This window comes from Abrus precatorius, unplaced genomic scaffold (assembly GCF_003935025.1).
Source record: "Abrus precatorius isolate BTA unplaced genomic scaffold, Abrus_2018 Scaffold4, whole genome shotgun sequence".
Classification (NCBI taxonomy): Eukaryota; Viridiplantae; Streptophyta; class Magnoliopsida; order Fabales; family Fabaceae; genus Abrus; species Abrus precatorius.
Window position 1 is genome coordinate 20545690 of NW_020874384.1, and position 15060 is coordinate 20560749.

The 15060-nt window shown below is 37.4% G+C and overlaps 2 protein-coding genes across 5 annotated transcripts; one reads left to right on the forward strand and one right to left on the reverse strand.

Annotated features, from left to right (window-relative positions):
• Window positions 1-2018: 2018 nt before the first annotated feature.
• LOC113864695 (ATP-dependent zinc metalloprotease FTSH, chloroplastic) lies at window positions 2019-5019 on the forward strand. Its single transcript, XM_027498713.1, has 5 exons — window positions 2019-3568; window positions 3683-3929; window positions 4012-4195; window positions 4398-4569; window positions 4665-5019. Exons 1-5 carry the CDS (start codon window positions 2249-2251, stop codon window positions 4884-4886), a joined length of 2145 nt encoding a protein of 714 aa, XP_027354514.1. The 5' UTR covers window positions 2019-2248; the 3' UTR covers window positions 4887-5019.
• Window positions 4969-14670, reverse strand: LOC113864696 (serine/threonine-protein kinase BSK1-like). 4 transcript variants are annotated; one of them, XM_027498715.1, is made up of 10 exons: window positions 14275-14670; window positions 9476-9672; window positions 9235-9370; window positions 7606-7739; window positions 7288-7393; window positions 6772-6857; window positions 6353-6541; window positions 5704-5868; window positions 5514-5627; window positions 5090-5368 (listed from the first exon to the last, which is right to left on the reverse strand). In XM_027498715.1, exons 1-10 carry the CDS (start codon window positions 14612-14614, stop codon window positions 5123-5125), a joined length of 1713 nt encoding a protein of 570 aa, XP_027354516.1. In that variant the 5' UTR covers window positions 14615-14670; the 3' UTR covers window positions 5090-5122. The 4 variants fall into 4 exon arrangements, with proteins under 4 accessions (XP_027354518.1, XP_027354516.1, XP_027354517.1 ...); XM_027498717.1 differs by lacking the exon at window positions 14275-14670 and having other exon boundaries at window positions 4969-5368; window positions 9516-9635; XM_027498716.1 differs by lacking the exon at window positions 14275-14670 and having other exon boundaries at window positions 6772-6842; window positions 9476-10077.
• Window positions 14671-15060: the final 390 nt, after the last annotated feature.

Consider the following 15060-nt stretch of genomic DNA (forward strand, 5'->3'; position numbering starts at 1 on the left):
TTTTCTAGAGAGGGTCTCAAAACTGTGCCCGTTCCTAGTTGTTTCTTCCCTCAATTGCTGTCCCACTGTTCGTTTAAATACTCTCTTTTTTTGGGTCTTCAGCTTGCCGTGTATTAAACATGTGGTCTATCTAGTTTTTTCTCGACAACCAACGAAGGCTCGAGGAAAACTACCAAAACAAAAATCTTTAGGCTTTTGAAGGCAAGTGCACCACCCATTTTTCAATGGTTTGCCATCAAATAGCAAATTAATCTTTGAGACCAAGTAGTTGGGTCTTGTAGTTGCATGCATGTTTGAGGCGGCGTCTTTTGCGAAAGTTGCTTTGGAGATTCCTTTGAAGTTTTTTACAAACTTTTTTGCTATCACTTTTTTTCCCTGTCTTTGCCCCAGTCAGTGTAAAGATACTTTTGTTTTTAGAAAAACAACACTATCCTATTTGACATTCTCCTTTTTTTATTATTAGGTGAAATTGAATTCTATTTTAGCTTCACTGATAAAAGTGAACCAACTTGTTTAATGAAACTCACACGAATATTCAATTATAAAAAAAATATTAAAAACAGTATATTAATTGCATTTCTCCTTTCATAATATGCAAAAGAGAGAAAGATTAATTTAATAGCTACAACTTTTTATAATGTGTTTAAGATATACAACAATAAATTATTTATATATTTTTATTAAAATTATCAAGTATAACTAAATTTAATATATTAATAATATTAGATGTTATATTTTAAAATGAAATTTTATTATTTAACTATATAATTATCATGGGTTTGGGGAGGATGTACAGGAGACAAACGTATGATTGATGACGTCCGTGTTTATCTTGTTCCTTTCACCTAACCGCCCATTATTTATTTTATGTTTGTCTTAACTATCATTACCACTGACCACTCGTCTATTATCCAGTAATCAATATCCAATAATGTTGTAATGAGAATGCAAAGACGTGTGCTCGCTGAATGAGATATAAAGTTCTATATTAACTTGGATATTATATGTTGAGAACATCTTATGCTTTTTCACTTGTAAATTTTAAAATATTTAATTATAACACATAATTTTTATTAAAAACTAAAAGCATTTAAAATTACAAAATATGTATAGTTAAATTTAAAACTATTTAAAATAAAAAAGTGTCATTTTAAAGTAGGAATAAATTAAAAATCTAATTACATTCAAGTAAAATAAGATCTAACAAGTTTAATGTACAGAGTGGATATAATTAACATTTATCAATTTTATAAGCTATTTATTTACCTGGTTTAGATTTGAACCTTCCTTTCAACATCTACCAATTAGAAGTTGTTGACTTGTATTTTTTTTTCCGTTCAATAAGAATTTACTCTACCACCTCATTCGGAAGACCTGGTTATTTTTTCCAAATTTTCTTTTTGCCTTTATGGGTAGTGGCCTCGTTTCAAGGTGATGGAGGGAAAAAGAAACTGGCCACGTTTAAATAGGGATTAGCTCTAAAAGGGTTTGAGTTATATTTTTCTCTTGTACGCGTGATTGAATTAACAACGGTTAGATGGTGAGACTTAGATCAGAGGCAATGTACGTGGAGCAGCAAGACCCAAAACACAAAATCACTTTTAATATTTACTTTTCAGAAGTGATTAATATAATCCAAATTTTTACTTTCAGATGATACCAAAAAAAAAGTAATTCGGAAAAAGGAAGTACAAACTACAAAAGGAAATTTTGCCAATTTAAAGGCCCCAAGTCCATGTAAGGTATAACAGCTTCACAATAAAGCGGTGAGTCCAGACTGAGGCAAAAGCCCACCAAAGGCCCAAGATGCAAAATCCGCGTTGAGGAACTTGAGTAGTCTGTACTCAAGCAAAGACGAAGGAAAAAAAAAGTTTGCATTAATCCTGCAGCCACGCCTTTTTTTTTTGGGCTTGTTGTAGAGGTGGCGGTAAATAAATGGATCCAGTGTAGGCCACGTATAAGAGATATAAGCACCACTCGAATTTATGGCATGGATTCACGCAGGTTGCCACTTTCCTACGATTCGTAAGCGAAATCGAAGATTTAATAATCCAGATTTCACAATTCATAAAAAACGCTTACATAAAACGGTTAGTTTAAAAGTGTAGCAGTGAGTACCCTTAGATTTTCTTGGGCAAAGTTTCAACCTCGGTGGTGCAGCCACACGTTCTAAATCTATAACAACTTAGAAGTGCAAAGGTTAGGCACTAGATAGAGTAGAGATCCAACGTACCCGCAGCACACTACAATGGCCTTCGCCACCAGCGCGTTGCTTTCTTCAAACTTCCTTGGAAGGAAGGTTCTAGTATCTCCTCCAACCCCCAAAACAACCAAATTTTCCACTCCGTTACCATTCTTTTTCAAGAGAACCATTTTAAACGCTCAGAAACCTAATAATGATTCAGAACAACTCAATTCCACATCTTCACAAGCGGCTATTGCTGCTCTTATATTTTCCTCCGTGAGTATGAGTGCGAACCCTCAAGCCCTAGCTGCTGATAACATTACCCCTCCACCTGTAATCGAAGCTCAACCGAACCAACTAAACCCTTCTAATTCTAATTCATCCCCTTTCTCTCAGAACCTTCTCCTCACGGCACCAAAGCCCCAATCTCAGGTCGCTTCTGACCTACCCGAAGGTACACAATGGCGTTACAGCGAGTTTTTGAATGCCGTGAAGAAGGGCAAGGTAGAGAGAGTCAGGTTCAGCAAAGACGGTTCTGCCCTTCAACTCACCGCCGTCGATGGCCGCCGAGCCACCGTCATCGTTCCCAACGACCCTGACCTTATTGACATTCTAGCCATGAACGGCGTCGACATATCCGTCGCCGAAGCGGAAGCGAATAATGGTTTGTTTAATATCATCGGCAACTTATTGTTCCCGTTCCTTGCATTCACGGGCCTGTTTTTACTCTTCCGGCGAGCCCAAGGCGGGCCGGGCGGGCCAGGTGGGCTTGGTGGACCCATGGATTTCGGGCGGAGTAAGTCCAAATTCCAAGAAGTACCGGAGACCGGGGTGACATTCGCTGACGTGGCGGGTGCGGACCAAGCGAAGCTGGAACTGCAAGAGGTGGTTGATTTCCTGAAGAACCCTGATAAGTACACTGCGCTTGGCGCGAAGATTCCAAAAGGGTGTCTTCTGGTGGGGCCACCGGGAACCGGGAAGACCCTTTTGGCGAGGGCAGTGGCGGGGGAAGCTGGCGTGCCGTTCTTTTCGTGTGCAGCTTCGGAATTCGTGGAGTTGTTTGTGGGGGTTGGTGCGTCGAGGGTGAGGGATTTGTTTGAGAAGGCGAAGTCGAAGGCTCCTTGCATTGTTTTCATTGATGAAATTGATGCGGTTGGGAGGCAGAGAGGTGCTGGACTCGGTGGTGGGAATGATGAGAGGGAACAGACTATTAACCAGCTTTTGACGGAGATGGATGGCTTTTCCGGTAATTCCGGTGTCATTGTTTTGGCTGCCACTAACAGACCCGACGTTCTTGATTCTGCATTGCTAAGGCCTGGTCGATTCGATAGGCAAGTTACCGTGGATAGACCCGATGTTGCGGGCAGAGTTAAAATCCTTCAGGTCTGTGAGCCCCTTATGTAACTACGTATTTCTAAAGCTGTTCTTGAAATATTGATATTTTGTTTAGATTTTTATTATGTTATCATAATTAATAAACCTTTTCTTCTCTGTCAGGTGCATTCTAGAGGAAAAGCACTTGCAAAGGATGTTGACTTTGAAAAAATTGCTAGGAGAACTCCTGGATTTACAGGGGCTGATCTGCAGAATCTGATGAATGAAGCAGCTATTCTTGCGGCCAGGCGTGACCTAAAGGAAATTAGCAAAGATGAGATATCTGATGCTCTTGAAAGGATCATTGCTGGACCCGAAAAGAAAAATGCTGTGGTGTCAGATGAGAAGAAGAAATTGGTAGCCTATCATGGTATGTATTTTTGTAAGTTAGATACCTTAGTTTGGATCCTTTTTTGGGTCTATTAACATTCTTTTTCCATGTTGATTTTCAGAGGCTGGCCATGCTCTAGTAGGTGCATTAATGCCTGAATATGACCCTGTAGCCAAGATATCAATTATACCTCGTGGCCAAGCTGGTGGTCTCACATTTTTTGCTCCCAGCGAAGAGAGGCTTGAGTCTGGATTGTACAGTAGAAGCTACTTGGAAAATCAGATGGCAGTTGCTCTGGGCGGAAGGTCAGTGGGAAAATGCACATTACCTTGTTTGATTTTGGATTTTGATATTTGCAAGTCAATCTTACGTATCGACTACTCTGATTGTCTATTGGATACATATATAATTTTATGGGACGTGGTTATATAGTCATATAGATGTGAGATACATAGTTTTCAGATTCGAATAGTATCTGATAAATTCCTTATCTCTATGGCAAAACAGGGTCGCTGAAGAGGTTATTTTTGGCCGGGAAAATGTCACTACTGGAGCGTCAAATGACTTTATGCAAGTTTCACGAGTGGCGAGGCAGATGGTTGAGAGATTTGGGTTCAGCAGAAAAATTGGACAAGTTGCCATTGGAGGACCTGGTGGAAATCCATTTTTGGGTCAACAGGTAGGTTGATGCCTTCGATAAATGTCAACGCAAATATAATCGTTGTTCTTGAATACCAATAAATGCCTCACCTTTTAAAATAATTGTAATTGCAGATGTCAACGCAAAAGGATTACTCTATGGCAACTGCCGACGTAGTGGATGCGGAAGTAAGGGAACTGGTAGAGAGAGCATATTCTAGAGCAACGCAAATTATCACAACTCACATCGACATCCTTCACAAGCTTGCTCAACTTCTCATAGAAAAAGAAACTGTGGATGGTGAAGAGTTCATGAGTCTATTCATAGATGGAAAGGCTGAATTATATGTAGCGTAATGATAAACGTAAGTCACGGAATGTATTCTCGTTTGTACTATAAGATAAGCTCAGACATGTACACTGTAAGAATCAATTAAATATTTTATCAAATTCAAGGACAAAAAATTAGTACCACAGCTTACGTACAAAAGAAATCTTGTTCTTCGTTCCTCTGTGTTATACCTTTGAGTAAAATCCATTTCCTATACAAAGGATTCATCGCTAAAACCACGCAGAAGTTTATGAACCCAAGTTTATTTTCCTCGTTGCATTTTCTCCTCGAGAGCAGCGGCCTCACTCAGCATGTCAGCTGCATCCTTATTCATGTTTAATTTGGAAAGAGCAACCGCTTGCATGTAAAATGCCGTGGGCCAGTCAGGATAGACACACTGAGCTTGCATGGCGTCTCTGAGAGCAGCATCTGGTTGATCGCATAAGAGATAGCAAAGACTTCTTCGTGCATAGACAGTTGGGGAAACCATGGTTCCAACATCGATGAACTGGATTGCATTTTTAAATCAAATTAACAGCATACGATAAAGTACACAAAGAAAAAAACACTGGGGAGCTCCGGGTCACATATCCACAATACAAACCGTTGTGCTAAGGGTTCAGTATAATAGCATGCTGATGAAGGTAAGGTACCTGGGAGTAACATTCAATTGAGGTTCTAAAATTCTTGTCACGAAATGCCAAGTCACCATGCTTTCTTGCCTCCAGCATATCCCTCGTTTGCTGGGTCCACTCTTGAAAAGATAACTAAAAATGTGTACGAAGACATATTCAGTGTTACGTTCGAAAGATTAACATTAGAGAACTTCGATCAAGTTAGTACCTCGTTACTCCCTTCGTCATCTCTATAGTTTGTCATCAATAAAATCTGATGAATAGCAGTAAGATCCATGCGAGAACAAGCATCACCCAATGGAGACAGAGGATGCTGTGGGGTAGGAGGTGCTTCCTCACGCTTTGGAATTCCAAGCATAATATATGATGGAACCTAACAGCAAGAGAGGCCATAATTATTAGCTCAACATCCCTGTCAGTTTCTAATTAGTTGTAGTTATATTTTAAATGGGCCAGAAAAGCCCATTTCCCCCTCTTTCAATAAGCTGAAGATATCTACGAGAAAATTGATGCTCTTACAACAAAGAGAACACAATTTGAGGAGAGCCATTGCATCTCAATAATATGTCAAATTCATGTCCTAATAAAGCGATCTAATGGTTTGCATTTGCAGAGGGTAATGTTTTTTAATCTAATTTTGCTTCTGTCAATAGCATTGCTCTGGCTACTAATAGATTCTACAGAACAGCACTGGCTTGGATGAGGCATAATTTATATGTAGGCAATGGCATACAGAGCACTCGGTTTATTTTGCAACAAATATACTTTAGGTGATGATGCAAAAGCTGATATCTAATGAAAATCATGAAGGAGAAAAACTAGTTTTTAAGTAAACGACAGAAAAAAGGGCAGCTCACATCTGGTTTAATTTGTAGTGGAGAAAGAGTCGTAACAAGGTCCTGGGTCTTGGGCCGCTCCCTTGGTTCATACTGCAAACATTGTGAGGCAAGATCAAAAACCACAGTTGCCTCTTCCGTTGAAAAGTTTCCCTCCAAATGTGAATCCATAAGGAGTCGAATGTTTTTACCCCTTATCATGTCAAGAGCCTGCATAGACAAAACAATACTATGCTAAATTACATGGAAAATGGAAATTATATTAAGGATAACACAAACACTACAAGAAGAAAGATTGTACAACGAAATAATTGTCACTAATTTTCCACAGAGCAATTCATGTATTGGACACAAGATATACATGATATAGAAAGAAGGCGCTGACCAAATCGTTCCAAAATATAGACTACTTGTTAATTAATGGTTTTGGGAATACTTACATGATTTGGAGGGATATGCTTTCCACTTAGAAGATCCAATAACACAGTCCCAAAGCTGTAGATAACACTTTCTGGAGTCACCCTCCCTACAAAAATACATGTAACATAGTTGTTACCAGAAGTTGTAAAACTACCATCATATTCATATTCAAGGTAAACAGAGCATACATACAACATAAAACATCACCTAGGAAGATCGACAATAATTGAGCTAAAAAACTATTTGAAAACTTGTAACTAATAGATACATAGACTCTTGGAATTCCCTTTCAAATATCTTTATCATATCCAGCGTCACATCAAATTGTTGAAGACTTGCAGCTTTAGACAATATGAATTCTAACTAAACTTCATAGATTTTATGAAGTTTTAGTTCAACAAGATAAAAGAGGACTTCTATTTTAATGCTAACACAAAAAAATGACAGGAATTTCAGGGAGGGGGGGGGGGGGGAGATCATGAGGAAGAACACCATAAAAATTGATGCGATACAGCATTACAGAAACGTGCAGGCACCATTTCTCAGATACTCAGGAGGTGTATAGGCAAGATTTGTGCTATAACTTTTCCCGTCCCTGCTGTTCTTAATCAGACCAAAACATGAAAGCCGGGGGTCGCCATTCTGCAAAAACGAAAACCTCTCATTTTTTGTTTAACAAATATGCATGTATATTTCACGTGACACTTTCCTACACTACCAACAAAAATCAGAGACTGAGAGAACAAGTGTGGGTGTGTGAAATTAAGCATATACACTAGTATAACAACTGTCAACCTCAGTGTAAGCATTCAAGTCATGGTATAATAGAAAAAAAAAGGATTGTCTTAAAATACCTCATCAAATAAAACTCTGTAAGCATTCAAGTCATGGTATAATGGATAACCTTTGTTACTACAATAATCTAATGCTTCAGTGATGAATAGGGCAACTCTTAACCGCATGTTCCATCCAATTGTCTGATTTTCCCCTGTCATTGATGAGGTAAAAAGCTATATACATAACTGCAGGGTTAACCTAAAGTGATAGGCAGTGGCTGTTTGAATTAATGCAAAAGGGCAGCAAGAAAGAAAAAAGAAGATAATATGTCAGATGCAGTTATAGTAGAAGGCTCTAGAAGTGCTAGATTCCCTGAAGAACAGTTATCAAACATAGCAACGACATCAACATCTTTTATGAGTTCATAGTGGAATTTATATTAACTGACAATAACAAAAACATGATTTATTAGAAGAAAAAACTGACTTTTGCTTACACTCTACCCCACCACATATGAAGAGAGGAGAATATTTTTCTCCACATCCTCTCACAGCAACAAGCACAACTCCTATTCATGAGGCTCACACGAGAATCAATTTAGTAGTCATTGGAGATGCTTGACATAATCACAATGAAACACATTGTCGTCAACCGAAGGAGTAGTTACCTTCCTCACCTATGAATAAGTGGTAATGTTAAAATTCCAAATGATCCTAAACACTACTCAGTCACAACAAGGATGAGAGTTACTAGCGAGTAGCGACTACCTCTTTTCCTAGCATTTTGTAGTATTTTTTGACACTTTTGTAACCTAGACTACAGCAAGTAACCATAAGTCATAGTTTGTACTCGTAGATTCTATGAATACCCAGAATGTACTTGAAGCCCTTTGCTGAGACACAATTTAAGTTCGTTTACAACAAGATTTTGGTCTAGGTAGCCATCGAGGTAGGCATTGTACTAGCTGATGGAAATCCAAAATGTTAAATAAACACCTAGAAGAGAAGAAAAGATGGGGAAAAGCAAAATAAAAAAAATTTGAATTGTTGATAACGTGGAAAGTGCAGAAGGGAAATAAAACATACTGTATTCATGGCAAGTTAAACAACCACGATGCTACTTTAATCCCTGATCTCATAAGGAAAGAGTGAGAAAAAAGAAAAGATTTCATAAGCCAAAGCTACAGAGCAAGACAATTTTACTGTAATGAATAACGCAAAGTGCATCCATAGTCGATACTTAAGTATCAGAACCAAAAGATTTTGTAACTTAGTTTTCGGTATTTATATTCAACTGAATTTTATTATTTTTTTATTATTCTATTTTTTTATTTTATTCTATCTATCTCTATATATATCTATAGATAGATAGAATTCTTTTTTTCTTTAACCTCTTTTTAAATTAAGGTTTAAAAAAAGGTTAAAGAAAAAAAAGAAGCGTCCATTGTTTTACAGAGGTCTTCTACACCGTAGGTATAGGTTCAAATCCTATTGGACGCAAATAATTTGCATATATATTTCCTTTTATTTCCGTATTTCTAAAAATATCTTGAATGATTTGGTGTTCATGACACAAGTACTGTTCCAACAAAAATCTAAGAGAACAGTGTAAGCATTGGTTCAAACAATGGAAATGGAAAACGCGACAAAAAAATACAGCGGCAAGGTTGAAGCAACAGCAACTAGAAAGCAAAGGAGAAGACATACAGTGGAAAAGATGTTTGGCGAGAGTGTCGTTGGGCATGTACTCTGCAACGAGAATCCTCTCATCCCCATCACAGCAATAACCAATCAAATTAGCAAGCCTGTGGTGCCTCAAATTGCCAACACCCCAAGCTTCGTCCTGCCAAAACAACTCAAAAAGGGTAAAACTCAAACAAACCAAACCAGCAAAGCCAGCGAAATCAGAATTCAGAAAGATTACAGAGAATTGTAAAAGAAACCGCACAGCGAACTGCTTGGGATCGGGCCAGGCCAACTTAGAAAACCTCTTAACGGCAATCCAACGACGGTTATGGTTTTGGAGGCGACCTTTGAAGACCACATTGGGGGCTTTCTCGCCGCTCTCGGAGACGATGTGGTCGGAGCTGAAGCCGTTGGTGGCGGCTCTGAGGTCGGCGAGTGAGAACTCGGAGAAAGACGGAACGTTAACGGCGTTAGAGGAAGAGGCAACGCCATGGTTACAATGACGGTTGTTGTCGTATTGAGAAACAGAATATTTGGAAAAATGAGATTGGCAACAACCCATTACTTGGAGGATGGGAGAGTGAAACAGCAATAGCGTGAAGCATAGAACATGAAATGTTGTGCAGAATAACATAGGGATAGTATAGTGTGTATAGAAGAGTGAGAAGGCGAAGAAGAGGAGAAGAAAACAACGGAAACGAGGAAATGGGGCTGACAACACACCCGTGTGTTTGTGACGTGTGTACGCGTGTGTGTGGTGAAAGAGGTTTTTTACGAAAACGGCCGCAGCTTTCTTTTCTTCTTCCTTCAGTTTCTCTCTCTCCCTCTTCCTCTCGTCCTCTCTCTGTCTTCACTGACAAAACCTCTCTGTCGCCTCTCTCTTCTATTGCATGATTTGTCTGTTATATACGCCAAGGGCCCTTTTGTCTTTCCACAATCTCGTAAAATCACGCTACTTTTTTTGGTGTGCTCTCATAGTACGTCCACATTAATTAAGGATTTCAACTCCTTATCATATATAAAATAATTGTTAAAGGAAGAAAAGCATTTCAAAATATATTAAATTTAAAAAATGAGTTAGGGAATAACAGTGTTAATCTGAGAAAAAGTCTTTGATTTATTTTTTGTTTATTATCTTTTATCATTACCTGTGTGACGTGTTAGAGTTATGTGCCGACGTCAATCATCCATAGGGGCAAGGTACGACCTAAGGCTGTAAATTGGCTTATTTATTTTTAATAACTAATTACTAAAATAATTTAAATTTTAAGTTACTTCGTTGTCTTAAAATCTTGTCACATCTACTCAACAGTTGAAATTTAATTTTTTATTTTTTAATTAATGCTTGTTAATTATTTTTTAATTAAGCATTAAATTAGTTTCGTCTTTACAGGTGAAATTTAATTAAAAAATTAAATTTTATCTTTTTTACATATGAAAACTTAATTAAAAAATAAAAAATTAAATTTTTTTCATTAGAGGGACGAAACTTGTGATTATGTGCCAAAAAATCTAAAACAAAAAATATTTTAATAATTGTTATTAAAAATAAATAAGTCCTATAAATTAGTTTTATACATAAAAAATAAAACTAAATTATTTAAATTTAATTAATTAATTTTAAAATAATATTTTCCTTTGACCGTTGTTTTTGTTTGGAATTAAATTAATTTGACTAAGATGATAATTATTTTTACTCAATGGAGAATGTTACTCTGTTGGAATTAAAAATTGTATAATATGTTGTGAGATTAATTTTTTTTAATATGCTTTTACTTATGGATTTTAAATAGTTTAATATATTTTTAATTTATGTAAATATAAATATAAATAAATTTTATTTTAGTATTTATTTTTAAAATTTTAGCCATTAACCATTTAATTTTTTAAAATATTTATTGTTAATATTACATAGCTGACATATATTTATTCATATCACGTTCAATAATTATTTTAAAATAAAAAATAAAGTGACATAAAATAAATATTAGTTATCACGTCAAAAAAAACCTTCTTATAATAATTAATAAAAAATATTTCAATTTAATTTATAGACTAAAATTTGTATTTCAGTACAAATGCATTATCCAACTCGAACAGGATTAGAAACCGTAGAATACTTGTGTTCTCGATCCAAAATTTAACCCAACTCGTTCCTTTTATTTTCATTAAATGGCGTGCATTTTTTCAGCTCCCTGTTTTCCACATCTCTCATGACAGTGTGATTAGTTAAGGCAGCAATCCAACAATAGTCCATAAATTCATTACAATCATAATATATTCTGGTTTTAAATGCATTATTAATATTTTGTTTTGGCTACATAAACTGTGACATTATTAATAAATTAAGTAAACATATATCTCTACACATAAAATTAGGTTCAGAAAATTTTGAGATAACTTCAATCCTACAAAAATCATCGAATCTAATAAGTGTAAAACTAGTCATTTTTGTTGGATTCTCCCAAAACATGGTAGTCGTCTAGTTTATTAATTTGTTGGCGAAGTTCTTCGTATAAGCGAGCAGTGGTGGCAATGAACCTCTCCATGGAAACAAAGATCTTCTTCAGACCCGTTTGCAGGTGATTAGCATCAACGATGTCACCATGATGCACAACATCCCCTCGTAACAGCGCGTCAGTTTCTTCTTTGGCAACTGGAACCATCTTTCTCTCTCGAGCCTGCACCACTTTATGCATCTTTTGCTCCTGCCTTTCCAACATTTTCACTTTTCTCTCCAATTCTTTGTCCAATGTTAGCTTTTGTTGAAGGTCTAAAATATGCTTTTCCAAGAGCTCATTCACTCTTAGCATAAACCCATTTACGGCTTCACTTACATTTTTTTCCGAGAGATTATCCACTGCTTGTGACCATTTGTTACAGATCACAAACACAGGTGGTGCTCCAATCTTGTCAGGAGAGAAGGGAGTTGAATCATCTGTTACTTCTTCGGGTTCATATAATAGACATTTTATTAGCCAACCATTCAAGGCTTTCACATGGGATTTCTGGGCATGAATCCAATCTGAGAAGCTCAAATTCCATTTCTGTACCTCAAATTTGAGGTTTATTGCGGCATCAATATGATCATTGCCACGTTTTCTGTTTAATGATGAGACATGTAAAGTTCTGGCTTCAGCAAGTTCCTGATATTGGCATTTGTAACATTCTTGCATATCTTCCCACATTTGAAGAAACCTTTTCCAAAGTGAATAACCGTTATTAGCCGGTGGAAGGAGAAAGGGAGAAAAATCGAAAGAAAATAACAATCTGTTATAGATGCCTTGAAGCAAGAAATATAGATGCATTAATGTTCAATTAAACATTCAAAAGAATCTATATAAAATAAATAAACTTGTAAATAAGGAAGTCACTCAGCACTCAGGAGGTTGACTCAATTATTTTGCCGGAAAAGGCACATACTCATTTTTTCTTTACCTTTGAAATTAGAATAATCTTTATTATTATCTAATTATCTGATTCAAGTTTCTATTACAGTTGAGTTTGTTACAGCATATAGGGGCGTCATTATTTTCTCGACCTTGCTGACTAATCATTCCTCAGTTCTTTTGCATACTGTTTATGGTGGTTGGCTAAAGACTGAAATACAAGACCATGCCATCAAAAGTCAAAAAACGACTTCTTAGTTGTCCAATTTTCAACCCTTTTCATAAAAGGTAAATCATAACAACACAATTATTTTGACTTAAGGTCATGGTTGCATCTGTCAACTACCGAGGTTCAAACAAAGAACTTAGCACGGACCGAGTTACAAAACTCCAGCTATGACTTACGTGAGAATAAATCTGGTGATCTGCGGCCATAGTTCCTCTTCCCTCAACTTACTAATGGTATTGGATATCTTGTCAACTACTTGGATAGAAATTTTCATTTTTGTAGCTAAAATCCCAATAAAAGTTTGAACAGAATCTACTTTGTGCGCATCGGCATCCGTTTTTCGCATGCGTCTCAACTGCCTACACTTCTTCTGGTGAAGTATGCGCAATTTCTCCTCAGCCTGCAAAAGAACAAATACACAAAACTTTCAACCCTCAATACTTTTTTATTTTGCTAAAATTTAAATGACAAACCAACAGCTTCTACCCATGCCAGTCTTCGTTACATATTCAATATGGATATATCATGATTTTCCTTCATTTTTTTTATCTCGGTAACTCGCTCTATCTCATGAGAAAACAAACGAAAAAAAAAAGAATCGAAAAACTTCATACCTTGACTTCATGATAGAGCTTCTTCTCCCACATACATAGCGTCTTCAGAGTAGAGCTGAGATTGGCGTAGCTGAGGCCATTGTCTTTATAAACTCCTTGATATCCAGATCCCATCCTCCATCCTAGCGATGAGGATTCCATGCATTTAACCGCAAGTGAATTTGAGGGAGTAAACACATGCATCATCTTGCACGAAACTGATCCCAAAAATCTCACGCTCGTTTATTACTTTAATCAATCGTAAATATAATAAAAAAGAAAAACATAGAAAACCAGTTTATTTGGGAACAGTCACACTCGTGCTTACCTGGGTTCAGATCAATGTTTCGATGGTAACGTAGTTTTCCAACGTCCAGCATTTCCAAAATCGGGTTCCCCGAATCCGACGCTCTCTCAAACAGAACCTGAATCTCTTTCACTGCCTCGGAAAAACCTTTCCCTGTTTTCACCTTCGCCGAATCGCTGCAATTGCATTGCTCTGACTCCACTGCCTCTTTTTCTGAAACCAATTTCTTTTCCTTCGAATCACCCTCCTTGTTGTTCACTTCTCCGTTCACATTACCTCCTCCTTTAGATTTAGACCCGTCACCTTTCTCGTGACTCGTGACCTTTCCCTTTTCCTTCTCCGTTGCATCAGCGTCACCGCCAACACTGTAAGGCACTTGGTATTTCTCGTACGGCTCAAAGAAGTTCAAGAAATCCCAGGCCGAGTTGCTCGGAGGCGGCGGCGACGGCGGCGGAGAAAATGGAGGGTAAAGAGGCTGCACGTAATTCGTGAAAGTGACATTATCAGAAGCTGAGGGTACATAATCATAACGACTCTGAGTGAACACTTGGAATCCTTTATCTACGTCTTCGGCTTCTAATTCAGAATGCAAAAGGACGTGCGCATCTGAGTCTGAACTAGAGGAAGATGGGGAACGAGGAGGTGGCGATTTAGGGAGGGAGGGTTTAGTTTCGTTAATTGGGGAATTAGTTTCTCCAGAATCTTCGAAATGAGCGAAGAAACAGAGAAGTGCGGGACCAAGCGTTTTGAGAGACTCCATGTGTGCCACGTGGGCATCGGCGAGGGCATAGCTTTGACGAAGTGCTTCGTTGAGGAATTTGCAACGTTCACGGCATAAAGCCACCGCCGGAAGCCGTTCAAGTCTTGAGCTGTTGCAGCCCATGATTCCGACGACTCCCTAAACCCTTAAGTAAATGCAAAACGCTTTTTTTGTTGAAGGGAAAAAAATTGATTTGGAGCTTCTTAATCTGTGACGTTTCGAATCATTGAACCATTTGGTTACGGGGAAGTTGATTGGATACACGAATTGTGTTAATTGGTGGATTTGATTATGGCGTTGAAGGAAAATTATTAGAACTAGGAGTGGACCGCTAAGTGTAACTGTGACAATAAAGTGGCGGGTAGTGCCATGTAACGTCTCTTTGTTGTATGTTTTGAGTTTTTTTGCACCGGTGGTCCTCATTTTACTGTTTATTACTTTTTTTTTGCGTGTGTTTTGTAAGTTAACTCAGAGTAACAGTGATCGCCGTTAGATGTATTCAAACTTGCTTGAACGTTTGCAAGGGAAAGGGAAAAAGACAACAAATCTTTTTAAGGAAATCACTGTAT

What these genes read in the sequence shown, in the direction of transcription:
- LOC113864695 (XM_027498713.1), top strand. Translation starts at nt 2,249, where the DNA reads ATGGCCTTCGCCACCAGCGCGTTGCTTTCTTCAAACTTCCTTGGAAGG. An exon ending in GCAGAGTTAAAATCCTTCAG is followed by an intron (nt 3,569 to 3,682) that starts GTCTGTGAGCCC and finishes CTTCTCTGTCAG; the next exon opens with GTGCATTCTAGAGGAAAAGC. An exon ending in ATCCATTTTTGGGTCAACAG is followed by an intron (nt 4,570 to 4,664) that starts GTAGGTTGATGC and finishes TTGTAATTGCAG; the next exon opens with ATGTCAACGCAAAAGGATTA.
- LOC113864696 (XM_027498714.1), bottom strand. Translation starts at nt 14,614, where the DNA reads ATGGGCTGCAACAGCTCAAGACTTGAACGGCTTCCGGCGGTGGCTTTA. An exon ending in AAACATTGATCTGAACCCAG is followed by an intron (nt 13,643 to 13,752) that starts GTAAGCACGAGT and finishes TTTTGGGATCAG; the next exon opens with TTTCGTGCAAGATGATGCAT. An exon ending in AGCTCTATCATGAAGTCAAG is followed by an intron (nt 13,232 to 13,445) that starts GTATGAAGTTTT and finishes GTTCTTTTGCAG; the next exon opens with GCTGAGGAGAAATTGCGCAT.